The sequence below is a fragment of the Apus apus genome, chromosome 5 (assembly GCF_020740795.1).
Source record: "Apus apus isolate bApuApu2 chromosome 5, bApuApu2.pri.cur, whole genome shotgun sequence".
NCBI lineage: Eukaryota > Metazoa > Chordata > Aves > Apodiformes > Apodidae > Apus > Apus apus.
Window position 1 is genome coordinate 33,184,087 of NC_067286.1, and position 27,623 is coordinate 33,211,709.

At 34.8% G+C, this 27,623-nt stretch overlaps 1 protein-coding gene across 1 annotated transcript in view; it reads left to right on the forward strand.

Annotated features, from left to right (window-relative positions):
• Nucleotides 1–27,623, forward strand: part of FMN1 (formin 1) — a 131,892-nt gene that overhangs the window by 33,519 nt on the left and 70,750 nt on the right. Inside the window, 4 exon segments of the mRNA XM_051621526.1 lie at nucleotides 9,698–10,461; nucleotides 14,337–14,466; nucleotides 14,468–14,488; nucleotides 27,202–27,289. Of these exon segments, the coding sequence (XP_051477486.1) occupies nucleotides 9,698–10,461; nucleotides 14,337–14,466; nucleotides 14,468–14,488; nucleotides 27,202–27,289 (1,003 nt within the window).

The window sequence follows — 27,623 nt, forward strand, 5'->3', positions numbered from 1 at the left end:
AAGTTGTATGCAATATATAATTGACATTTATTGATGTTCTGCATGCTGAATTGCTTCATTCCATTTGCAAAATGTAAACATTTAACAGAGTGTAACAATATGTAGAGATTTTATCAATGAAATTGACTGTGAAAGTATCAGTGAAATTTTCCTTTAAATTCAAGGTAGGTTCAGTTTAACTGGCTACCCCTTTTTTACAAACTGGGTAGGGTTTATTTTTCCTAGCATAAACTCGGAAGAATCAACACACGGTCACATGCTGCAAGGATCACTCCCTTTTTGCATGACATGACACATATGGGATGTTACGTGGCTTCTTACAGTTGCTGTACACTACTTACTTGCAAAATCCTGGTATGGGTGTAGTATTCCCTTCTCACTCCTACCTGAGTGAGACAAATTAACAGAAGTTACCAACCAAACATATAAAGTCTACATAAAATGCTAAATTATCTACTGTTAATATTTATTTGTTACTAACCTGAAATTTACCCCCTTAAGCACATGTTGTTAACAGTTGACTTTGTTAAGTAGTACTTTCTCTAGTTTTTTAGAAGTGCTATCATTTATTTCAGGGTATGACATTGATTAGCAAACATGCCTGTGACATGAAGTTAGTCATTCTAAGACATTAATAATTTTCTCCTTGATATATATACCAGATTCAAAGAGGATTTAGCTTCCAGTCAGTTTTCTCTGTGGGCACAGAGATGCCACAGGAATGTACATCACTTAGCAGGTACTCAAGTTAACTTGATAGGATCCATAAATATGGAGTATGCTATGGAGTACAATGAACGTTATTAGAGATATTTTCCATAGATTTAAATTCATAACATTTGTGGGATTTTGAGAGATCACCAACAAATTTCAAGGGTGCATCAAGGGTTCTGTATGGGTGTTTGAATGAATTTATGAAGAGGGGTGAGGGATTTACTCTTAGCAAGAGGGTTCATCTAGGTAAAGTTACATGTAAATTGGACAGCTGTAGAAATGCAAGGACTAGAGATGAGCTATGTATTGTATAACAGAATTCTCCAAGTGAGTTAATTTGTATAATCTAAAATGGTTGGATAGTAGTTACTAACAGGGAAAGGGGAGAGTGTGTTTATGTGCAGGAAACAAAGCCTAGATGAATGTAATCTTACAGAAACATTTACAGAACAGTCACATGACAATCAGGATGACGAAAACAAACTTTCAGGCAACCTGGAAATCACTCTGTGAGGAGCATGGAAAAGAGGACAGAACGTTAATATAGAACCTGAGGTCCGTGAACAGCTGAAGCATAGAAGACTTCTAGAACTGTGTGCAGTCCATAATGCAAGGGGAGGTTTGTATATTGTACAACATACTCACTTGAAATATGCGGTCCTGGCCAGAGAACAGTTACTAAGTCCATGTGTCATAGATTTGCTTTGCATGGCTATTCATTATCTTCCTATAGTGATAAAAATGGAGGTGTGTTTGTTACCTTTATACTTAGGTGGTCATTGAATGTGTAGCACTGGAATGAAAAAAATGAGCTGATTCAATTCCCACTCCCACTATATTCCATTGTCAACAGAATTATTTAATAAGTTCCACTTGTGGAATTTTTTTTTTTTTTTAACTTTTGGTACATATATTTAAAAAACAAACAAACAAAAACCTAGCTATTTCTTAATTATTGCCTTTACAGAGCAAATAGACACAATGTGTAAAAATGCTCTGGCCAAAAACTTGCAAATCTTTTGACAGGACTTCTCTCTGGAGGTAGATACACAGGCTTTGAAACTGGAAACATGATAGCCTGCCTATTATTGATTCTGGGTCCTGGAAAATGATGAAGAATAGGAACAGAAGGCAGAAGGCATATATAAAGAATCAAATTGCTAAGGAATGGGATCTAATTTAGAAGAAGAATAATTTTAGAGTAATATAATGAAAGTGAAGAGTAACAAGACTATAGTGAATATAGTAATTTCAGTGACACATTTTCTATCCATGTAATATACAGTTAAATGTGCATATACGATGAAATAGGAAAGAAAGAGTGAAAACCATCATTGCTAGGGACCAAAGCAAAGGGGTAATACAACTGGCATACTGTACAGACAGAGGAGAGAGAAGAGTAGCTGGAGATGTTAATAAACATTTCTCAATTTTGTATGTAGAACTGAGTCTATAGAAAAGAAGTATTCAAGACGTTATAAATGTAAACCAATTCTAAAGTGGCATGTTACTGGCTGCATCAAGAATAATTTTAACTGAAACAATGAATTGGAAGAATATTAGAAACATATAAACATAGAAGAAAACAGACTAGGGTGGTTTAATTTCTCACTATAAAAGTGCCATGCTTGATTTGAGTGGTTTTTTTTGCAGTAGAGAAAGTAGATATTATTTTGCTAATACATTCAGTTTCTCAATAGTTTTCTGTATTCTGAGAAGTTCATTTTGCTGGTTTTGAAGTTTTTCTAAGATTAGGAAAATAGTAGAAATAACAGCAGGCAGAGTATAAAACATAGTGCATTTCTCAAATATTTTTTTTCCTTAGGTTGCCTTTAAATACCTACTTGTATTGTGTTACTTTCACATGCATTCATTCAGTTGTTCATTTATCTGTTTGTTTTTTGAAGTTGATCCTGATTAGATGGTGTTTATTCCAGATAGGAAAAAATGAAATTAAGTGTATAATAACAACTACTTTAATACAATAAAAAAGGTGATAGAAGGAAGAAGCAGTAAAACTTCTTCACCATCTCCTTCCCTTTATACCAGTCTAGAAATACAAGGTCTTTTTTTATTCTGTAGCCATCTGGGTTGGTGGCATATCAAGGAGAAATTAATTAGAGAATTCAAAATTCCAGGTTGATGGCATTACTTTGTTCTTTCTGGTAGGTAATTCATACAACTTGTGCAGTTATACTTACAGTCCTTTTTTACATTAGTCAGACATTCAGATAGTATAAATACAGGTCTTGCAAAGGCTGGAAATTATAACTGCATCAAGATTTCTGTCTTCTGTTACACTTTGCACTTACAAAAGTAACAAAGTCCTTGAGCTCACAGAAATATGCATTTTTTTTATGAAACCAAGCTTTTAGCAACTTCTCTTATTGTATGAATATAATTGTTTAAATACAGCACTCCCATCTGTTATGTATGAATATAAAATATTAAGTAAGAAAGAAAGTTGTTATGAAAGATGCATTCTGAGCCATTCTAAATGTGTAACTGATATACTCAAATATTTAATTATAAAAATTCCTAGTATAGGATATACAACTTGATCACCTAGGTTTTCTTTTCAGAAATAAAGATTTTTACTATTCTATTTTAAATGTTAAGCTATTAAAGATCTGCTTTGAGTTTTTGATTTTTAATGATATTTGGCATGTCAAAATGCGATTTAATTACAGTGGTGAATAATTATGCCACTTAGTTGTTGGAAGAATAATACCTTCTTTTTTAACATGTAATCAAATTGCTACATGCTTGTTGTCTATTTATAGGTTTTACTTCAGTGTAGTAACCTGAGAATAAGTTTATGTCTGTGTGTGTGTGTATATATATATATAACCTTATATATATATATATATATAAAAATTGTAATTGTTCAAAGAATCACAAATCAGTCTTTGCAAATAATTGTAGCTGTTATTAGATCAGAAGTTGTGTTTCATAACATTAAACACAATACATATTTTCACAGTAAATATTAAAATTATCAACCTCAAAGTGAATTAGTGCTTAAAATGTCATATGAATTTTAAGGCATCTGTATTCCTATACATAAGTAATCATGCACGTGATATTTTATTTTTTTTTAAATTTGGTATGTCACAGTGTAACTGGACATCTTTTAATGATGTGCTATACCAATAATTTTTTGCTCCAAAATTACTGGCTATAAGGCTTTATTTCTTTCTCAATTACCCAAGTGCCAATAATTGTTAAATAAGTAAATATTTTAAAAATGCACTAAATGCCCAATGTTCTGTATTCCTGCTATAGTCACATTTCCTTCCAACTACTTTTGCTACATTTCCTCTATAAAACTATGTATTTACTATTTTTAAATTAGAAAGGTAATTGGGCTCTGTATACATAGCCTATACAAGTATTCAGAGTTCTGGGAATGCTTTGGCATGGTCAATCATTTAGCTTACTTTTTTACTGTGAGGTGTAAGAATAATCCTTACTGTGTGCCCTTGAAAATGGTGTTATAACATATGTAACAAATTACATTTGTTGAGGTATTTGTTAGAGAGGAATTTTGATTTTTATGTAAATTGGCACATTTCTTTTTTTTTCATTGAGAAATCCTTTGCTAAATCTCTGATTGTTGTTAAAATTTAAAACAAATGTATGTTTTTTCAAGGACAGGGATTTAACAAAGAAGGACTTTTCATTCTTTGTCAACACAATACAAGAATAAAAAGTGTGAGGTCTTCCAAAAACTGAAGATGAAATTACTTAAAATGAACAAAAAGAAAATGTCAGAGGCTGTCTGTGAAAAATGTGGTTTTTCTCTCTTTTCTGTGCACAGCACTTTGATGGGCAAACTACTAATAACAAAAAAAAGCTGTAAAGTCTATAAAAATATTTTTCATAGGCAACTCAGTAATTCATGTATTTTATTTTTTTTTACCCTCTCTCTTTTTATCTACCTGTGCCCCCACCAATACTTCATGTCTTTGTTCCTGTTTTCTTTGTTTTCATGGCTTGGCAGAAGTAAATAACTAGATGTAAAAATCAGTGTTTGGTCAGAGAAGGGAATAAAATCAAGCTCACTTTATCTCTACTATGTTGTTTTTCCAGGCTAATTAGAGTAAAAGGTAGTAAAAACGTGTGTTTCTCAGTTAAAGAAAAGGTCTGTCTGTGATATACATGGAACAGCTTTGTTCACTAAAGATGTGCCATTTTTACAGTCACTTTTCAGAGTACAATTGCACTGTAAACACTAGTGAAAAGCTATTATGCATTAACAGTGAAGCATTAAGCTGCAAGTTTCAAAGCAAAAGTTCTGCATATTGCTTGCTCTAAACACTGTTCTAGAAAACTTTTTTATATATCTTACTGTTGCACTTCTCAGGTTTTTTTAAACAATTATGGTGCAAATAGTCTTGACTAATAACAAGCCAGCAACTGATTTGGAATGTAGATTGCTATAGAGATTTATGGTTTCCTCATATTCACACATAAAATTTGTTCTAAAACTTTTCATATACAGCAATTCCGTGTTATGGCTAGAAGGTCCTTGCCCATATAAAATCACATTATACAAAGCAGTAAGACAACAAACATACTTGAGTTTATTGCATTTAATTGACTATATAGATTATAATTGACTACTTTGTAATCTTTCTGATACCTGATCAGAGCACACAGAAAAGCTGTCACATTAATATTGAGGTTGTCTGTGGCAATCCATACTATCATTTCAAAGACATTCAGATGGCCTGTAGGTTACATTCTCAATGATAGGAATTAGTCTTTTTCTTTTGTGATTAGTTACATGCTTTATCATCTGTGACTGTAATGGTTAATGGAAGTATGGTACACTGATGCAGTTTTGGGGCTTTTTCTTTGATCATACGCTTTACATGTTCCTGAGTCTCATGGGACCAAGGCTGGGCTGCTAGCATTATTTCAGAAAATATATCTTGCCTTTTTTCTCTGCGTTGTGTCAAGTCACTTCGCAGGTATGAAAGGGAAGTCACTGAAGTCTTGTTGCAGAGGGATGGGTGTAAGGGGAAAAGACAAGACATAGGAAAGCCATTCCAAAAACTCTTTATTTTGCAGGTTACAGTGTACCAATATTTTGGATATTTGCAAAATCATCTTTGTATCATGGCAATGTCATGTATTTTAGTAAGAGGGGTAGTTTTGTTTTTCTTTATAGGGGTAGCTTTTACTCATTAACAGTAGTATATTTTTAGGGAGAGGATAGTACAAGTATTCTCAGCTTGTATGCAAATGTCTGTGTTTAAGGGAACTGAGAGTCAGCTGGCATCATTTGCGCAGCTGAGGTAATTTTACTATACCAGACAAACTGTGAGAAATCAAAGAAACTCATTTCTGAGTACAGCTGTACTGGTGAGGCTGGAGTAGCAAATAGGCATGGACCTTTATTTAGTCAGAATCAGAGGAGCAAAAACTCTGAAATCTCTATTGGAAGCAATGGCAGATTTGGAAGCAAAATAAGACTTATCAGGGAGAGGGATAGACCAAAATGCCTATTCATTCAGCCTCATCAAAATTGATTGAAGCAGAGAGCCTATGAAAGAATGAAATAGAGGTACATCACCAATTTCCAACACTCATGCTAAATGACATCTTGCAAAGCAAATTTAAGGGTGCAGTGAAAGTATTCTTCCGCAATAGAAACAGAAAGAAACTAAGGAAAGTAGGGGGGTGTTATCCAGTGAGGGGACAAAAGGCAATATAAATTGAACCTAGAAAGTTAATATTGAATGAGCTGCCCCAGGTTTCAGTAGCAGTGATCACGAATGCAGAGACAGCATTTTTCTTAAAGTTAATAGAAACACAGCTTTTAGTAGCTGAATAGAGCACAAAGATTACTTTTTTGCATTTTCATTTGTATATTCTAATGCAGAGTTACTGACTCATTATCAGTTTGTGATAAGCTGTGTCTCTTGCCAATCCTTTTCCCCTTGAACTGCTGATCAGTCCTTTCACTGGGTGTGTACACTGTAGTTCTCTGGATTCACAGCACGTGTTTTCAGACTGCTTCCTTGTCTGATTAAATTATTATGCTTTCTGAGTTCTAACAGTGTTCTTCAGCATACTAGCGTAGCGTTGTTTGCATGTTTAGTATTGACATTGAATTCAGGACCAAAGTCAGGCAGTTTTTTTCAGTAGCATATTGCTGTGTGGATTAAGCTTAAGATACTAACATTTATTATTGAATTCTGATTTCAGCACATGAAGGCTTCTACATTACATTTTTTATATGCTCATTTTCTTTTCAATGGGCGATATGAAGAGGAAATAGTAATCCTGTTTTGTTGAAACCTACCAGTTTCTAATGTGGAATTTGTAACTGTTATGGAAGTTTAGGCAGCTGTAAGTATCAATTTTGTGTGTGTGTGTACAGGAGAGGGAGGATTATGTAATAAAAACTAGATGATGTCAGTGATAGGCTGGCAAGAGTCATTGACACAATGAGAAGCAAGAGATCTTCTACATGCCAGGGCCTGAGGGCTTAATTTGATCTAGTCTCTGAAAGAGTGGATTAATGCTGCAAGTATGTGAGGTGGTCGGGGGAGTAGGAAAATATGTATACTGCATGTGGGTGTTGCTGATTGTACATATACAATCCCAATTTCTTAGGTGAGTGTTGTCAAGATGCAAACAACCAGGCTTCTAAACAAGTCAGAGGTGTGTCAAATGCATTTTCAAAATGAAAAAAAATATACAGAAATTTATAGAGATATTTTACACTGATAGGCTTCCAAATCCTCTACCTTTCTTCAGGAATAATACATGTTTGTTAATGCCACATAGAGGGGCTTTCTGTGCTTTATTTTCAACATTTTTCCCGTATCTGCTGTCCATTTGGCCTTCTTCCCACACCTTCCCTCCTTCAGACCTCTTGTTTCCTGCTGACATTTTTTTTTTCCATTTCATTCTGTTTAAAATAGCTGTAACCAAACTATTCTATCCTGATGATAGCCTTTGGTCATTCTTCATCCTAACAGCAGTTTCGAAAGACTGCAGTAGTCTAGTGCATGACATGCCCTGAAAACAGATTTGCTGTATTGCCAATATGATAATAGTTATTTCTGACATGATTCAGTAACAAGATGCTGAATAATTTGAACTGTATCTATCCAACTGAATAATCTGAACCATATCTGTTCAAATCCCTCTAGATTTGAATTTAGCTAAAAATTTGTTCTTCCCAGCAGCCACAGGTATTGTTATGTAGCCATCATAAAAATTTTAAAGGAATGTTGACAGACACCTGGAAATAAAACTGTAAGCTTTGATAGACATATGTATACTATAGTTAAAGACCTTTGGTTCCTATTTAGATGAAAACAATATTTTAACTTGAAAGGGTGTTCATAAGTGCCACCCTAACACAAATTTCTATTTAATAAAATGTATCTGTTCACATTATATTTTTAATATTTCAGGATTCTGGTGACAGCATATGGTATAAAAGTAATTTTGATTGATTGAATAATAATTAAGATGACTGATAACAAACTTTGAAGAATAGCAGTAAGAAAATAAATAAATAAAAAAGCCGAGCAAAAAACGTTGAATTTGTTCTGAATATAAGTCTTAGTTCTTCCATAAAACTAATAGAAATTGGGTTGTTTCCAATACAAATCTCTTGTGTGATTACCCTTGCAAGACTTTAAACTTGATTTCCCAACTTTACAGTTACCAGTTAAGAAAAGGAGAATTCTGTATGCAGTATTTTCAGATTGTTTACTTTCTTAGCAAATTGATTAGAACACGAGCTGATCATAGTGCTGTAAGAAATAACGTATATTGTTTGCATATCTGTTCAAGCTAGTTTGTTTGATATAAAATTACAATATGTTACACGACTGTATTTGCCATGCTGAGCTGCACCTGCATTGTTCCGATGCATATTAGTTAATCCTGTACACTGTTAACTCTGACCTAATACACATTAGGAAGATAAGCAGGGAGTGTTATGTTGCCTCTCCTGACCAGCACTGTGTGGGAATGTTTCAAGTGTAAATTGTTGTGCCTGAAGGAACTTGGGAAAATCACAGGTCATTGGCTGCTTCTGTTGAAATGTTGGCTTCCCTTTGTGCAGAGATCCTGAAAGAACCATGGAATATGCTCTTTCAGGAGTCGTTGCCTTGCAAAGAAGCAAGATAACACCAGTCAGCTGCCTGAAAGTATCAAAACAGAGAAAATAGCTTGTAGGGATTTAATTATCTGGAATAGCAGTATTGCATGGGATTATTTAAAGGAGATATTTCTGTGTCAAATGTTGAAAATGTTTTCAGTTTCTTTACATATACTCTTGGAAGATTGTTATTATTGATTCTAAGATTTATTTTCCTGAATTGTAGATTATAATATATCTGGTAGAAATGAAGCTTTAATCTAATAGTAAATATAAATATAAAGGAGAATTTATTTTTACCTCTGAATATAATTGATGATAATGCTTTCAATAGATTGAGAAAGTGTTTTTATTTATTTATTTAATGTTTTCTCTGGGAGGAATTTCAGCTTTTGTTGTGTTTAATATATTTTTTACTTCCTAACATGTTAACTATGTATGTGGCATATTTATAAAATTAAATAGTCAACAGAATAATGTTACTAAGTACAACACCATTTGAAAAAGATACCTTTTCTGCATAACAAACTATTAATTGTTGCATTCAACAATTCAAAGTCACTAAGTCTGCCTAAAGACTAGATGCAAGTTGGAATTTGCTGAATTAAGGTCCTGGATAGTTACTCATAAAATGTGTTTTGCTGAAACACACTCTACTTGCACTTCTTTGAAGATTAGTAGTTGTCCAATTTTGTAATAGCTTGCAACAAACTATTTAGAACTATGAAAGTGAAGTATTTCTGTTGTTATGCTTAAAGTAGGAACATAGTCTAAATGTGACAATTTTTAATTACTGCAAGAGAAACACTTTAAAAATATCTTCACTAAGGGTTTTTTTTTGTTGTTTTGCAGTCTCAGTTTGAACTCAGGGTATTCCATATTCGTGGAGAACACGCTGTATCAACAGCTCAGCTTGAGGATATAATTGCACATTTGAAGAATGAACTTGATAATAAATTAAATAGAAGAAATGAAAAAGCAAAGGATATTGGTGTTTCTACTGAAGATGATAACCCACCAAAGTCATACCGAAATGTATGTATACAGACTGACAGAGAAACTTTCATAAAGCCTAGTGAAGAAGAAAACAGAGCTGTGAAAAATAACCAAATAGTACCCAAAAAGCTTAATATTTCTTCTTTGTCACATAGTATTTCTGCCCAAAGTGAAAATAAGGACAATTATAATGTACAGTCTTCAGAAAATGTATTATTTTGTCAACCAAAACAAATGCTGCCGCCTCCTCCTCCACCACCACCACCTCCTCCCCTTCCTGATTCTTCACTACCAGGCTTAGTTCCTCCACCACCACCTTTGCCAATGGGTCTGACTTCACAGACATCTCAGTTTGGATCTGGTGCACCACTGCCACCTCCACTTTCTGAAGGCTGTAGGAATTTTCAAGCACCACCACCACCACCTCTTCCAGGGTTGGGACCTCCTGTTCCTCCTCCATTGCCTGGATCTGGGTTACCTCCACCCCCTCCACCTCCTGGGCCTGGGTTATTTTTTAATAGCACTTTATCTTCAAACCAAGGTCCTCGAAAACCTGCCATTGAACCTAGCCGTCCCATGAAGCCTTTGTATTGGACACGGATACAATTACAAGGCAGAAGGTAAAATATATTTATTTGAACTTGGAGTTGCTATTTATAAGTTGTGATACAAGGGTATGTGTACTTATTTTTTAAGACAATTAAAAAATAACAGTCTAGGAAGGTGTAACAGAACCAGTGTAGAGGCATGGAATTTACATGTTTTAAGAAAAAAACTGAGCCAGTTCCAGAAGTCTAAAAATAGTTAATAATATATGCATTATAAATTTAAATTATGTACATTATAACAAAAAGATATTTTGTTGTTTTGTTCCCAAAAATCCAGGTACTCCATGGACAGCTCTAGTGACAGGGTGTTTCCTATACTTAGCACTATTGAGAAAAAGGTAGCCAAGAGATTAGAAACATCTTATTTTTTTTAATTCTCAGTTAGAATTGAAATGTTAAAGTTTGGTCAGGTGAGAACTTTGAGTTTAATTTTTGCTTTCCAGTCACTTCAGGTGATAGCATCTTCAGAGCCTTATTTTGTTTTGTCTTCTGTAATTCCAGTTCTAGAAACAGTTAAACTGGAACGTAACCTCTGTGCATAGTTCAGAGCAGGAAGAGTAATGCATACATATAAGTATATGCAGCTCAGGAACCTATAGCATGAAGCAACCATTACAGAGGAGTCTCAGTACAGATAGAGATCTCTATAGTTTAAAAACATAAATATAAAAAATAAAAAACCTCCCAACCTTATTATGATTTAATGCTGGGATAAAACAATAGATCCATTTGAGGGAAGGGATGCCATCCCGAGGGACCTTGACAGACTTGAAGAGTGGGCCCATACAGACTTCATGAAGCTTAATGAGGCCAAGGGAATCCCTCATATCATTACAGGCTGGGGGATAAAGCGATTGAGCACAGCCCTGCAGAGAAGAACTTGGGGATACTGGCAGATGAAAATTTGGACATGAGACAACAAAGTGAGCCTGAAGCAAAGAAAGCCAACTGTATCCTGGGCTGCACTAGAAGAAGCATGGCCAGCAGGTCAAGGGAGATGATTCTCCCCCCTGCTCTGCTCTCATGAGACCCCAGCTGGAGTACTGTGTCCAGTTCTGGGGCCCCCCATTCAAGAAAGACACAAATCTGTTAGAGTGGATCCAGAGGAGGGCCATGAAATGATCAGGGTGCTGGAACAACCTCTCCTATGGGGAAAGGCTGAGAAGGTTGGGGTTGTTTAACTTGCAGAAGAGAAGGCTCAGAGGGGACCATATTGCAGCCTTTCAAGGGGGCTTATGATAGATGGAGAAAGACTTTTTACCAAGGCCATTAGTGACACAACAAGGGGCAATGGTATCAAACTGAAAGGTAGATTTAGATTGCATATAAGGAAGAATTTTTTTACAAGGTTGGTGAGAGAGTGAAACAGGTTGCCCAGAGGATTTGTGGCTGTCCCCTCCCTCAAAGTGTTCAGGTCCAGGTTGGATGGGGCTCTGAGCAACCTGGTTCAGTAGGATGTGTCCCTGTGCATGGCAAGGGAGTTGGAACTAGATGATCTTTAAGGTCCCTTCCAACCCAAGCCATTCTATGGAAGTAGTCTAATAGTCATATACTGTTGTATCAAATCAAAAGTTACTATGAAACATATTTATTTATTGTTTTGTTTCTAAGGGATCATTTGGTGAAGAGGCATAAATAAACAGTTTTGCAGTCTTTTTGAAATGGTCACACAACTTTTTCTTATGAATACGCTGGCAGGAGAAGGGCTCCCGTTCACTCTTGCTGGGCCAGGCTGCGTACCTTGCTGCCACGGTGGTGTGTGCTTTCAGTGCTGCTCAGCTGGCCTTTTGGATTTTGCCTAACTTTGCTTCAAGTTTGCTAATGTAACATAGAGCTCCATTTAGAGGGTTGACTTGAAGAGTATTTTTTGGGGAAGCATAAGCGACATAAATTATTTCTAGTTTAACAAGAAGCTGCAAAGGTCGGGAAATAAAATTCAATAATGATATAATTATTCAGGCCTTAAAATTAAAATAATTATTATCTGTTCAAAAATATTTAAGCATAAGTGCAGTTGCAGAGATGCTAACATTAATTTAAACATTTTAATAAATTAAATATAGTAGAGGTTATTATATATGATCTACTATATACATACACTATATTACATACTATATAATATCCTGTTATTGTATTTTATAATATATGATGACTTACAGGTCACTATAAATTATTTAAGTATTACAATTATTTATTATATTCTTAATATCTTTGTGTGTTATTTTTAGGATTATATTTCAACACTGTTTAAGTAAATATCTGTATTTAAATGTATTTAAAGATGTATTTTAGTTTACTGCTTCTTGCCTGAATGTATTTTTATGAAAAAGAATAATTATTCTGTTATAGTAAAGCATTTTAAGTTGTTAAAATTTCATGTGGTATGTTTGACAGGAACAAACAGTTAATGACATATCAGTTGTAGTCTTTCAGTGATTGAGAATGAAAAACGCTGAAAAATTTGGAGCAGGAAGTTAGAGCATTTTGGTTTTACTTTACTTTCTCAAAACTACTGGTGAAAAATTGTTTTATAGTAAATAAATAGTTGGTCCATGAAAAAAAAACTTACTGTAGTTCTTCCTGTTGATTCACTGAAATAAAAATGTTAGTTCTGAAACATTGGTGTTTCTTCAAGCTTTTGCTGAATGCATGGTAAGGTCCAAGGGTATAGCTTACTAGTGAACTGCTGGTCACCAAATGGAATGATTCATCAGTTTCTTGGGCTGCACTGGAACTGGAAACTTCTTCAAGGGTCTGCTGCTCAGTTCAACAGCTACCCAGAGCTTCAAAGTTCTTGTTAAGAGAGCCAGAAAGAATCCTTCATTTTTCAGTGTGGCTGCCACTAGGGCAGGAAGCATGTCCTGTGACACAGAATATAATGCATCAATGATTCTAATGGAAAAATTAGAATTCCTTAAACATTTGCAGCAGCATGTGTACAGTTAGATATTAAGTAGAAAAAAATCCTGAATTTGAAAAAAGAAATTAATTTTGGTACCCCTTTAATTGGTAGGTATTGCATTTTGTTGCTTATTACATTTAATAAAAGTATGTTTAGTGACATCAGCCACTTGTGTTTTATAGGGGTTATCATCACTTCTTTTATTTTTACTGCAAAGAAGTTCACTGCCTTTTAGTGACATCTGCTGGAAGAAGTGGGCCGCCTTCTACTGATAAACAGACAGGAAGTGGACTTGGGAGTTTATCGCGCACAATTTTCTGACGCATTGAAATGTTAAATAGAAGCTCATTCGGAATTGAAGTGCTGTGTTTGCAGCATTGCATAGTATTTTCCCCAAATCCAAATAAAACTAGAAGATTGTGTAGACAAGTTCCAAAGTGTTCCAAAACTAAATCTGGTTTTGGAAGGCAAAAAAAAGAAGGAAAAAGAATCCATATGTAAAATGTACAGTTGGTTGGATGGAGCATCATACTAGTTAGTCTCCCAAAGTATAGGCCACATAATTACTCTAGTTGATATTGTTTATTTTTATAGGTCTAAACAGATTACTGGGAATTTCTGTAAAAAGCTGCTGTTGAAATGCTCCTAATCCTAGTTGAAGTGGCAGAAATCTCTTGAGATACATTTGTGCAAGCTGCAGTTATAATATTTGGTTGTTGAACAAAACTGTACAGTACAAATAATGTATTTTGATAATCTAGCAGGCATGGATACTAAGTAGCTAAACTTTTTGGTACAGCCTTCTGCAAAACATTTTGGTTCCTTACAAGAACGACTTCTAGAGAAGGCATGCTATTTGTATAGCAGTGGTGTGTGTTGCTTTGAGTTTTCAATCTCTTACGGATTTTCATCTGTTATGGTTAGATCTAGTATGGTTTTTCATAAATGTTAACTCGAGATTTTTTCATTACCTTTCCCTTTATAGGAAAACTGCTATGCCAACATTATGGGAATCACTAGAAGAACCTGATATACTTGATACTACTGAGTTTGAATATTTATTTTCCAAAGACACCACTCAGGAAAAAAGAAAACCATTATCAGAGACTTACGAAAAAAAAAAACAAGGCAAAAAAGGTATTTATTATTTCTTTGAATTTGCTTTTTCTATGTCACTGCTTAGTTTCACATTTTAAGAAAACTTGCTTTTTATTTATTGTTCAACAAACAGATGATAGATGGATTTGTAAATCTCATTTTAAAGCACAATAGGTGAATTTCTGCTTCAACTTTTGCTTCAGAATGCAGGAGTTTTATTTACCTTGGAGTATTTCTTGCCTTTGAAAATTAAAGTTTCACATCCCAGAGAGGTAGGAAAAATGTTGTATAGGAGAACGGAATGAAAGTTCTAATACTTGCCTAGAAATGCCAATATTTCAGGCCATGTCTGCCCTTCTAATGATTTATTAGTAAAGGTTGTCATTAAGTTACTCTGGGGAACCTCTCTTCCATTGCGATGAATTATATTGGAAAAATAAACTATAAAACAAGAAACCAGTAGGCATTTTGAATAAGGAATGCCAAAAGACTTTTTTTCTGATTTAGCTAAAAAGCTGTGTCAGGAAGAGGCAGTGCAATCATGATTTTAATTGCTTAAAGTTTATGCAGTAGGTATATCATTCCTGTAGCACAGATAATTGTCTCCCTCAGACATGATCCATTGCAGAGGGAACTTGTACGTGTCAATTACAGATGGGACAAAGAAGTGACATTAGTAGTTTTTGCTGCAGGAAAAATTCTAGGCTGAATAATAATCACTGCTGTTCCTAAAACAATGTAGTTATGTAATAGAAACCCATTAAACAAATTACAATATATATATATGTATATATATGTATATACGTGTGTGTGTGTATATATATATATATATGGTAAATTTATTTGAGTTTACCTGCTTGGAACCACAAGAGGGCACTTGGTATGTAATCTTGGCTATCTCCCTTTTTCAATTTTATAATACATATGACATATAAACATAGATACAGATATCAGTGCAATCAGATCATTCAAAGCATCTTCGATCATAACTTGCAGTCTTGTGTCTTAGCACAGTAGTTAATGAGAAGTAGTTAATGAGGCTACAGAATTTATGAAATTCAAACTCACGTTACGCAAAGAGCGAAAAACAAACAATGTGGCCAGGATGGGGGCATGCTGGCATTTGTAAATATACCCTGAAAAAATTATTGTTATAGTCCTTCAAATGTTAGATTGAAGTTGGGCATGAAGACCTCTGGGAAAAAATTGACATAATTTATTTGACAAATGCTTTAAGGGCATATGGCATGTAGTACTCAGCTGTATCTGTAAATCCATTAGTTCACATTTCTGATGCCCTCTTTCTAAAATTTGTTTTTGCATTTCATTGATTTGCCTCTTTCAGCAATAATTATTTAATAGGAAATGCGTGTTTCTAATGAGCTTTGAAGAATGTAACCAATGTAACTTTAATGGAGAAACAATATGCACAAATAGTTACCTTGGTGTTTCAAAGTCTCAGTCATTAAGTGAATATACCTGTTTCCCCAGATGTGTGACAGTAAACCAGATAGGGAATTAGGCCTTTATTCTGGAAGGTGGAATTCCATTATTATTTTTCCTTGCTACTTTGTAAACTAACTTATTTGCTACAGGAGCACAATTTTTTTATGATCTCTCTTAACTTTATCCAAAATCAAATTGGATAATAGTTACTCAATACGGTATAGGAAATAATCATATAGCAATGGGTGCTATTTCTTGGGAGAAACCAATATATTTTCTTACAAAGATATATTCTTTATTTATGTCACAGTTTGATTTATTCTGTTTTGTTGTTAAATGTAAACTTATTCTTTTAAGACCAGGGTTATGTTTACTGAAATTAATGAAATGAAGAAAGTTCCTTGAAAGTGGCATGTGAAAATAAAAAATAAATCCCCTAAAAAGATTAATTACAAGTTATGTCTTTTAGGGTGACTTGAATGTGGTAAACTCATATGATCGTAGTATGATCGTAGTGTTACAAACCATGGGAATTTGTAGGGCTTTCTGTGAAAACTTCAAAACCTCATGGACAACACTATTAAAATTTCTGTCAAGTGGTCAATTGAAAAATTAAAAACAAATCAGCTTTCAGAATTCAAAAGAATTTTTAATTTAATTGAGTAAAGAAGCATTTTCTTTTTCATATATCCTGTCTTTATACATTTCTCTGCTAAATTACTCATAGTAGCAGCTAAATATTTTAGCAGACAGTTAGTCCTTTTGGATGTTCTTATGTTTTTCTTTGTCTCTCTGAAAGCCCAGATGTCTGCAGGCTGGCTCCAGTGGATCAATCATTGTGGGCTACAAGCAATACAGTAGCAGAGAGGCATTTTATTTAGTCACAGGAGGGGTAATTAGTAGATAGTAACAGAAAGCTCCTGTAGATTAACATAAAACTATCAGTTCTGCTGGCCTAATTGTGCTTTTTCTTGGCTCTCAATTTTTCTTGCCTTTTTTCTAACAATTCCATCTGTCTACTAGGGTTTTTACAACAATCTTTTTCTTTGCTTCAGTAAAGAAATTTGTACTTGTCTGGTCGTAAGCATGCTAGAAGTGTCATGGTGTATGGAATTGTATAGTCTGGTTAAAGAGGCTTTCTACAGACATTAAGAAAGACATACAAATCTTATGAGGTTCATCATATATTGTAATTTTTAGCTGCTGCTGTCATTTTGTGTGTCTTTGTAAATGCTTCTCATGTTCTATAGCAAAGCCTTCCAGAGCGAGATACGGGTACAGTCATAGAATCAGGAGTAGTAGTTTGTGTTTGAAATTTGTAAGCTGTTTTATCTAATAATATGCATAATGTATTCACGGAATTAAATCTCTCCCCCTCTGCATAAATTTTATCCCATTTCACACCATCTTACACAAACCCAAGTTCAGCCTGCTTTGTATTTAGAGAAAAGACAGACCAATAAGTGGTGCAGGATTGCTTATTAAAACATGATCACTGAATACTTTTCTCCTTGAATGAGAATTACATCAGTGCCTCACAAACAAGTGCCCTATGCAATTGGAAGCAGAATTCTGTCTTTCAAATTCGAGGGGAATTGTTTCTTTTTTAACTGGGTCTTCTGTATAAAAGGAAAAAGACTAACAATTGGTGGCCTGTTAAATTATTACTTATTTAACATCTATTGACATTTCTCTTGCAGTTCCAAATAGAATAATATTATTCAGTTTATTCTCAGAATTATTGTTTTTGTTAAACCAGTCAGAATAATCTGTATGCTTAGTCTGTGAAACGAATGCTTCTGTGGAAAGCATTGCATTAGGTTTACAGGAATTTTGCTTTGTTCTATTCTTACCCATTTGTCCACACAGTAAAAATCTTATGGTAACACGGACTAAAATATTCACTGTATGGTGTGCTTTTGTTGCTTACAGCTGATAGACATCTACCATTTTCAGTCAGAAATATCTCAATCTTATTCTACGTAAGTAGAATGGGTGGTCTGTTTTCCAGTGCTGTCTGGCAAGTTATGCTCAGAAGGGAAACTTCTGATTATATATTTATATTTATATATATATTTATACTCATATATATATATGTGTATATATATATATATATAAAAATATGCATACACAATATAATATATAATATATAAAATAAATATTTACAATATAGATCATATGTATACTCATACGTATACTCAGTGTCAAAATAGAAGAATACCTTAAGGGTTTTCTGGGCATCTATGCTGGGTCTGTTTACCTCAGTATTTTCACTGCAGTCCTGTATAATGGAATCTTAACTCTGCAGCCACTGTCTAGTTACAAGAGGCTTCAAATTGACTGGAGTAGACCCTTTAGAAAGCTTTCATGTATCAGAGATATGGTCAAGAAAGATAGGGCTAAGCACAAAGCTAATAGAGTTAACCACAATGTCAAATGAGTTAAGGACATTCTGCTACCTAAAAATAGTATGAGATGCAACTAGGATGTAGTTTAGCAGAAAGGACCTTGAGATTATAACGGCTCACAAGAGGAATGTGAATTGTCAAGTCATGGTACTACTGAAAAGGGAAAACAAAACTCAGATCATTAGAGGTATTCCTCACCAGGCAATCTCTTCAGCCATGTCTCAGTTAAGGACTGCATGTAGATTTAGGTGCTACAGCCCCTCATTAAAAATGTTTTGTGACTGTGAAGAGTGAAGAGGAGCAAGAATGATGAAAGGCATGAAAGTAATCTCTGAGCAAAGAATTGAATTATTATCATTGTTTAGTCTAGAAAAAAGAAGGTTGATTGGGGAACACAAGTAATTTCATCAAGTATGTGCAGCTGCTGCAAAGAAAAATTATGAAAAGCTTTCTAGGAGTAATGACACCGAAGGAATGCAGAACACTTTTGGCTAGGGAAATTTTGGTATTGAGAGAAAATTTTTTAGACTTATGCACATATATTTGATAGTCTGTTGAAGCACAGAAGTGCTTTGGATGATATTTTGAGTGCCTTTCTAACATCATAATTCTGTTACTCAAATAAAAGGCATGAAGTCCACTTTCTGTCCATTGTCCTATGGATGGAAGTGGCTGCCTATCCTCTTTTCCAGAGTGGAAGTACTGTCATGATTCCCTAATTTATTGCTTTTGTTCCTGCCAGAAAATGCATTATTAGTTGAGTTACACTAATTCCTAGAGGCTAGCATCCTGACATGAGGGTGATATTACTAGAATTTTAAATGCAGTTATTAAAAAAATAAGTGATTCTAACAAGTATTTGGAAAAAAAAAAAAGGGGGGGGGGGGGGAAGAACCTTCCTGCAGCAATGATAATATAACTTCTCAAGGGACTACAAAGATGGTGATTCTACTTATTTTTAGGGATGTATTAACATATTTTTGAAAAACAGAGTACATTCACTGGATAGTGATACAATGTTAAAATAATACAGTTTAAATGAAGATCAGATGTATCTTTCTGGCACACTTATAGATTCTTTGTTTGTTATGGTAATGCTTACCTGGACTTAAAAGCTCTGTGAAGTGTGTGGCTGCTCATTTTTCTTCAATCATGCACTACTTTGGAAAATTTAGCAGCTTTGAAAGAACTTTTTTTTTTTTTTTCCTCCCCAACTCTACATCCTCTGAAATATTTAATTGAACCCTTATTCTCGAGCATTTTTCTGCTCTGCACCTGGGCCAGGGCAACCAAAACATATCAATACAGGCTGGGGGAAGACATGCTAGAGAGCAGCCCTGTGGAGAAAGACCTGGGGTACTAGTGGATGAAAAGCTGGACATGAGCCACCAATATGCAATTGCAGCCCAGAGGGCCAACCACATCTTGGGCTACATCAAGAGAAGTGCGGCCAGCAGATTGAAAGAGGTGATTCTGCCCCTCTACTCTCCCCTGGTGAGACCTCACCTGGAGTACTGTGTACAGCTCAGGATCCCCCAACATAAGTGGGTTATGGACCTGTTGAAGCATGTCCAGAGGAGGGCAGAAAAATTAGCAGAGGGCTGGAACTCCTCTCTTATGAAAACAGGCTGAGGGAGTTGGGGTTGTTCAGCCTGAGGAAGATGTCAACGTTTGACTCAGTTTGACAACAATGCTCTTGATCCCCTCCCCCTCCCACCCAGGTAGGGAAGGAGAGAGAGAAAAAAAGAGAGAGAGACTTCGCTGGATTAAAAACTGAACCGTGCAACTTTATTTGTAATACTAATACGTGATATAAGAGTGTGTATATATATATATATATATAGTGATTATACAAAGGTGTGGTAGAAGCCTCTCGCCTCCCCCCATCCCCAGCAACTCCCACAGCACTTCCCTCAGAAGAGACAATTCCAAGGAATCCCGAAGCTGCTCCTGGGGAAAGGCAGAGAGTTACGAGGGTCAGGAGGGCTTGAGGTCGATGGGTCGACAATGATGGGCAGATGGTGTTTTCCCAGACACCGGCCACGAACGAAAGAAAGAGAAAAAAAAGAGAGAAGAAGGAAGGCAGACAGAGAGGCGAAGCGGCGAGAGAGCAAAGCAGGAAGGAAGGAAGTTTTCTTCTGTCATCTCCGACCTTCCTCCGAGCCTACGTAGATATATGGAATGGAATATCTCTGGACAGTTTTGCTGTTCGTCTAACCCAGCCTCCCATGGGGTGGGGTGGGGGGGCACAAATCCCCCCGTAGTGTCTGAGCCGGCAGAGCAAAGGCACGACCTTGAGAGCCCAGCAATTACAAAAACATTCCAGTGTCTTATCAACCTAGCAGAACACGCAGTTGCTAGTTGAAGAAAGCTCACTGAAATAAAAAAAAAAGGATCAGCAAAAGAAAAACTGGCTTCATCCTGGCTCAAACCAGGACAGAAGAGAAGCTCCAGGGGGACATTATAGTGACCTTCCAATATCTGAAAGGGGCTACGAGAAGGCTGGGGAAGACCTGTTCACAAGGGCATGTAACAACAGGACAAGGGTTACTGGTTTTAAGCTCAGAAAGGGTAGATTTAGGTTGGACATTATGAAAAAGTTCTTTCATATGGGTGTGGTGGATCACTGAAATCACTGGAGGCCCCATCCCTGGAGACATTAAATGTCAGGCTTGATGGTGCTCTGAGCAATCTGATCTAGTTGGAGATGTCTTTGCTTATTGTGAGGGGTTTGGACTAAATGACCTTTATAGGTCTCTTCTAACCCAAGACATTCTATGATTCTATGATTTTATATATGCAGTCTTGTAAATAACAGTTACACACTATTAAGTAAATTGTAATCAAAATAAGTGTTCTAGTTTTTTAAGTATTATGTCTTAAGAGTAGAATTCATCTTTTCTGGATAGGGAGAGTTTACTTTCTAGATGATGTATTAGTTATTTCTCAATATTACAGGAAAAGAGTGTGTGCTGTATTTAAGAATGAATGTAATTCTTCCCTCATAAGAATACTTTTTGAAGTGTTAGACTAAAAGCATTAAAATCTTACACAAGGTAATACAATGCAGTGATTTTTCAGATGTGATATCTATGACATAGAAGAGACTACTGCTTGCATCCTGACTTTCCCAAAGAGTGTAGATGGATAAATAATATATAGAAAGAGTAGGATTTATTTTATAGGATACTTCTGAGGTGGTTGAATTTGTAGAAGTCAAAGTTGAAGTTACTGGGCAAAAGGGAAAAGTTCTTTAGCACCTGTATATGAATCAAATAAATTTCTGTCTGGTTTTCCTAGTTCATTTAGCTAATCTAAATACCCAAGTTACTGGTATGATACAGCTTGGCTATTTATACTGGATCTAAAAGTGTTTATGCTAGTAAGGTGTTGCAGTTTTTAGTTAAGCTTTTTCAAATGCATATAGTTGGTCCCACCATCCGAATTACTGAGAAGCCGTAGATTTTTGGAAATAAAGAAGAAAAAGGGCAAGATCTATCAAGTTCTTTTAGAATGTAGCTTAAATTTAGAAATGTATTTTATTCTAATGGACTTTCAAATTTGCCTTTCTTGTCTTTTATTGGGTATTTAGACATACCTTTTGAATATTAGTTGTATTTTTAAAGTATCACTGACATGCTTGTGAAAGAGCAACTGCTAACCTAGACTGTTTTCATCATAATTTCTATATTTTCTATGCTTAGATTTCAGTTGTAACATTCTGGGCATGTGATTTCTTCGCCTATTGTATTAGCCATTAACATTTGCTTTAAAGCATATTCTATGAATGTATGGTTTATTTAAAAAAAACATATTGTAAGCTGTATTTGTGAAATTGTAAATGGACTCAAATTAATTTTTTATGTACATTTAAACTGTAAGTAGATTCACTACAGTACCATTAAGGTCCATAGCTGTTCATGAAAACAACAAAACAATGAGTGTATTAAAATTCTACCTTGTTTTTTCTGAGAAAAAACCCAACCAAACAAAACCATCAGTTGTTTTTGAAACAACTCAGTTTTCTATAGATTTGAATGTATTTTGAAGGATCTGACATCTTTCCCAGACTCTGAAAGTCATCTATAGGTGTTTGCATGTCAGATGAAGGACTGAAGTTTTACACAAAAACAATTTTGCTTTCATTCATTCTGAACTGTTAAAATTTCTTGTCTGTCCATATCCAAGCAAAATGTTAAGCTGATAGGCACATATAATTGTTTTCAATCCATAGGTTCTTTCCTCTTAAATTTGCAGAACTAAAATCTGTTATTGCAGTACCAAGTAGAAGAAAGGCAGAATTAGGACATACCTTTTGGGATGAAGTTAAAAAAAAAACATGATTCATTCTGTATTAAGCTATGATACCTTATAGGCCTGAAAAAGAGATAATTTAGAAAATAACATACCTTTACCACGTGCATTCAGTAGCTCCATGGCTGGACTTGCATATTTTGAAGTTACATATATTTGAACACTTATTACTAACTTATCCTCAAAAGTTCAAGTATTTTCTGTACTTTTTTGAAGGAATAAGATAGTTGGATGTTTGTGATGCCACTCTGTCTTTATCTTACCAAAAAAATGAGTAAATGTGAAGCAATTTGTGTCAGGTGTATGCTCCAAATGAAAGTCCATCAATCGTTTTTGGCCCTTTAGTGCAATGATTATCATTTCAAAGACGCAGGAGGACATTAAAGATAATGGCTTTTCTGTTGTCTATTATCTCTAACAGACTTCACATAATTATTAACATGTGTTCTCATTTAAGAAGAGTGTCAATATTTTGAGTGAATTGCATTTTTTTAACTGAAAGGGATATGTCTGTCAGCAAGTTTTTTGTCCATCTAACTAAATGAGGAATTACAATTAATTACTTTTGTGTTTCCGCAAGAAGGGCAGATATTGCAGAAAATGTTGGAAGCTTTGCTGGGTTGAAACACAATGACTGTCTTCAGCTGTCTGTGTAAGATAATAAACAGTGTTCAAACTTGAGTAGAAGTAGTAAAATGCTAGTGTATTCTCCTCCAAAGCACTCTCACTTTCTTTTTATTTTTTTGTGCTGTACTGAGAAGAATGTGCACAGCATTTCCTTGTTTGCCACAAAGCTCTGTGGTCATGTAGGGTATGGAAAGTATCTATAAAGGGTAAATGTCTGTTTTGTGGGTTTGTCTTGTTGTTACAGTTTTGATATGAAAAAAGATATTAAAATAAATTTCTTACTAGCTCATTCCTTACTTCCTGTTTTATCCTGAGAAATTTCTATTTGTTTGTCCTTTAGCAAAAAGCTGAAAATAGTGCGTTTTTTCATCAAATAGAATTGCAAAAAGAATTGCATGTCTCCTAATGTATTTTTAAAATATTTTAAAAATAGAAATCTATGTTTCATCCATGTTAAATAAAAAATAGTTAAACTTGGCTCTCCTTTGAGTAGAAATAGAAGAGATAATGTCTAGTCATAAGCTTCTGAAGTTTCCTTAGTAACACTTGGGGTGTTTATGTAGAATGGCTTGAGGGGCACACTTACTTGATTCTTCTGCAGGATATTCTTCCTCTGTTTGAACAGGATTTCAGCAGACTGCTGAAAATAGGTCCAGGCTGTTGACTTCACCATAAAAGTTAATGAGTGGGAATGGAGTGAAAAACTGTGATATGCAGGACAACTTTTAGCTTATGGTTTCTCTCAATAAATTTAAATATTATGGAAAAGCTCCATGCACCACCAGGAGGAAGGATTTAGCTTTTAATCACTAAAGTAAACTGAATCAGTTCAGATTTCAGCACCAGTAAATGTCCTGGACAGAATGTAGACATTACAGTTAGACAAAACAGTGGAGTCTGTGCTATAATATTTAATTAAATAAATTTCTGGCTGCATTAGAGAAACACCTTTTAATGGCAATGACAGAATAATTTATGAATGTCTTCAAGTTTCAGTAAGTCTCCATTTTCAAATTATGTGATAAATATTTGAAAGATGTAGAAGGGGCACTTGTGCAGCAAATCAGGTCACTTAACAACATGAAAAAAATAGTTTGGGAACACCACAAATAATGTTAGGGATCTGTGAATTAAACTAGCACCAGGAGTCACAATTTTGTCAGTGAGCCAGAAGATGCTGCATCCATTACAAGGATACATTCATAGTCTGTAAGAGTGGCAGGCACCTGGCAAACCCTGCCAGCTGGCATGGCAGCATCAGCTGGATTTTACCTGCTTACCTGCTGCTGCCACCTACAACCAAGTCCCAATATGCAGAGAGGTGATCAGCAATTTGTCTTTTAAAAGAATAGACTAAATAGTTCAGCGCAGTCTTTACAAACTTTAATTTTATTTGCCTTGTGATTTTTATGACCTGGAGAAGTGCTAAGTTTTTTGTCTCCTTCCCATTTGGAATTCACCCACATATTTCATTCTCCATCAGTGACTTTCCCAGAGTAACCGTAACTTGGAGTAAAATTAATATCTCTGAAAATATGTTCTCTGTTTTACTACTGATTATATGTTTTCATTGCAACATCTTTCAAGTTATACATATATATACATTGGTTCTAAAAATAGAATACAAAGGTCCCATCTAACAACATTACAACTTTGTTTTTAGAGTATTTTTAAGCCCATTTTAAACTATTCTGTTTTCTTGTTCCTCCATTTTTCTCTCTAATGAATAAAATATTAGCCTTCAGATACAGATTTCAGTTTGTTGTAGCTATTTCAGGTAGTCTGAGTCTGGTTTGATGCCTGGTAATTGTGACCATGTGTACATTTGTCTAAAATGCATGTGAACATACAGTTAGTTTGCCATTTTAAAACATGAATCTCTGGTTTGGCTTTTAAAATTATGCAGGATCTGTTCAGTTGTTTGGTTTTTTTCACTAATCTTTTAAGGATGAAGTCTTGCTTAGCAATGTGATCTAGTTTGATCATATCTGGAGAATATATTAGCACTTAAAATTGATACTTCAGTGGAATTATTTTGAATGTCTTATTGTCTACAATGGCTATAGTCTGGAAAGGTTTTGCCTCAAACTAGGCATGTCTAATGGGGCTTATGACAACCTATGAATTTGCCCCTGAACAAGGTCAACTTGGAGGTCAATGAATGCTATACAAATTGCATACAACTCAAGCCTGTAATTATCCCTGTAAGAAGTTAATGTGCTGCGGAGTTCAGCAAATTCATGTAAAGTAGTTACTTACATTTGATCTGAATAATCACAGTCAGCAGAATGTAATGCTTACAGAGTATTCACTTATGGTAACTTGAAGCCAAATCATCTCATCTGCTTGTGAACTGAGGAGGTAAGAACCTGGATTCTTTCTCATTTGAAGAAAATACTTGAAATAGTATTACTTTCTTAATATCCAGCATATGGACTTCACATACGGGCTGGAGAAAACTCTCAATATAAATTTTATTTACAATTTTGGCAGAAAATATGCAACATCTTCTTTAACATTGTCGCAGTTTAAGTTCATTCAATGATGGCTCCTTGCAACAGGAACAGAAAATATCTGTCAGATCTTTGTTGAAGGCAGCACGTATTTCAACTGCTTCATGTATTGTCCAATTTCCGTACTCTAGAAATAAGAACTAACTTTGCATTTTCAGGTGAGAATGTCACTACATTTTCTCATTTTCCTGTTTAACAACTACAAATCTATTTTATGTAGGTGAATGACCAAGTAGTTGCACAGTTAAATGCTCCTAAATCCCATAAAACATAGATAAGAAACATATGTATGAGTTTGTATAAATTTTGTCAGTTAACTGTCTGTAATGTGAGCATCTATAAGAATATTACAAGGAAAAGGGATAAGGATTACTTAAAGCTTTTAATCTTACTAAATATCCAAATGTTAGTGTCACTCAAGTATTAAAATTTAATTTAGATATATATCTATTAAATATTTTTTCAGATATCAGGAATATAAATTTAGAAAAACTTAGCTATCAGTTTTAATCTTACTTATGAGTTAGTATTTTTAATATTATTTGTTCATCAGCACTTTGAAGTAAGTTATGTGCTTGGATTGAAACATTTCTTGGTTTTGGAACTTATGTCTGTATTGCATTTTGTGATGTGACATTTCTAAAATCTGAACTACACTTCTAAAATTCAGATAGTTTACTTTTCATTATTTTATTTATGGACTGATCCACATCAGTATCACTAATTTCAACAAACCAAAACAACTTGGTCAAGGTTTCCCTCCCTCCTTTTACTTCCCCTTCCCACACCTGATATATGAAAAGATTACAATTTGAATGTCAGTGTGCTATACTAACAAGTGTCTGTTACCTAAAAAATGAACAAAATCCTCAAATCCTTGAGAAATGTCAAGGGTGTGGAAGAAGCCCATCAGAAGAGTGAAATAAGCCCTTTCAGTAGCCCCTAGTGTTCCAGAAATAGTGTTGAGAGGGTAGAGCATAAGTAGACAATTTTCCAATTCTCCTTGGTCAGGAAGTGATCTTTTGCCAAAAAGGTAGATTTAAATGTGTTCACAGTGAAATATAAACTAGCAGACAAACTAAAGAACTTGTGATGTACTCCGAGTGCCTTAAATAGTTCTCTCCTGATCACCTTAAAGAGAAGGAAGAAAAAGCGTATTCCAGAATAAATATTTTATATGCCTTTTTTCCCCCTTCTTAATAGTATTCTACAAATCAGAGGTGTTCTTTACTGGACCTGGTGACAGTTCAAGCTTATCAGCCATTCATAAAGGTGCAGAGCGTAGAGATAAGATGAAGGTCTTACTACCTTTATTAGTTAATAAAATATTTTATGTTTGGCAAGACATTTAATTCAGTTCACAAATTGACTTCTGTCATTAATGTGAATGAGTCCTTTGTAGAGTGTTCAACTGATTTCAGATAATTTTGCATCATCTTTCTAGATTATCAAATTGTTGGATGGAAAACGGTCTCAAACTGTAGGAATTTTAATATCCAGTTTGCACCTGGAGATGAAGGATATTCAACAAGGTAAGTGTTCCTTAGACTTAACGTATCATGTTTGCATAGATGTTTTCTCATAGCCCCCTTCAGAGATTTTAATACATTACAGAATGTGCTTTGAATGTAGTCCCCTTTAAGATATCCTAAAAATTCTTCTTCCAGTGTATCCCAGCATATGTAAAAGTTTCACCTAAATAATCAGAATTGAATTTAGGTACAACTCCTGTACTGTTTCAGTTCACGTGTCACTTTCAGTACAGTGTTTTCTCAAAACTGTTTCATATTCCTCCCTCTGCAGTTCCCTTCTTTTTCTAAAGTGAATCTCCCAATGGCAAAAATTAAATTGAAGGGCTTACATATA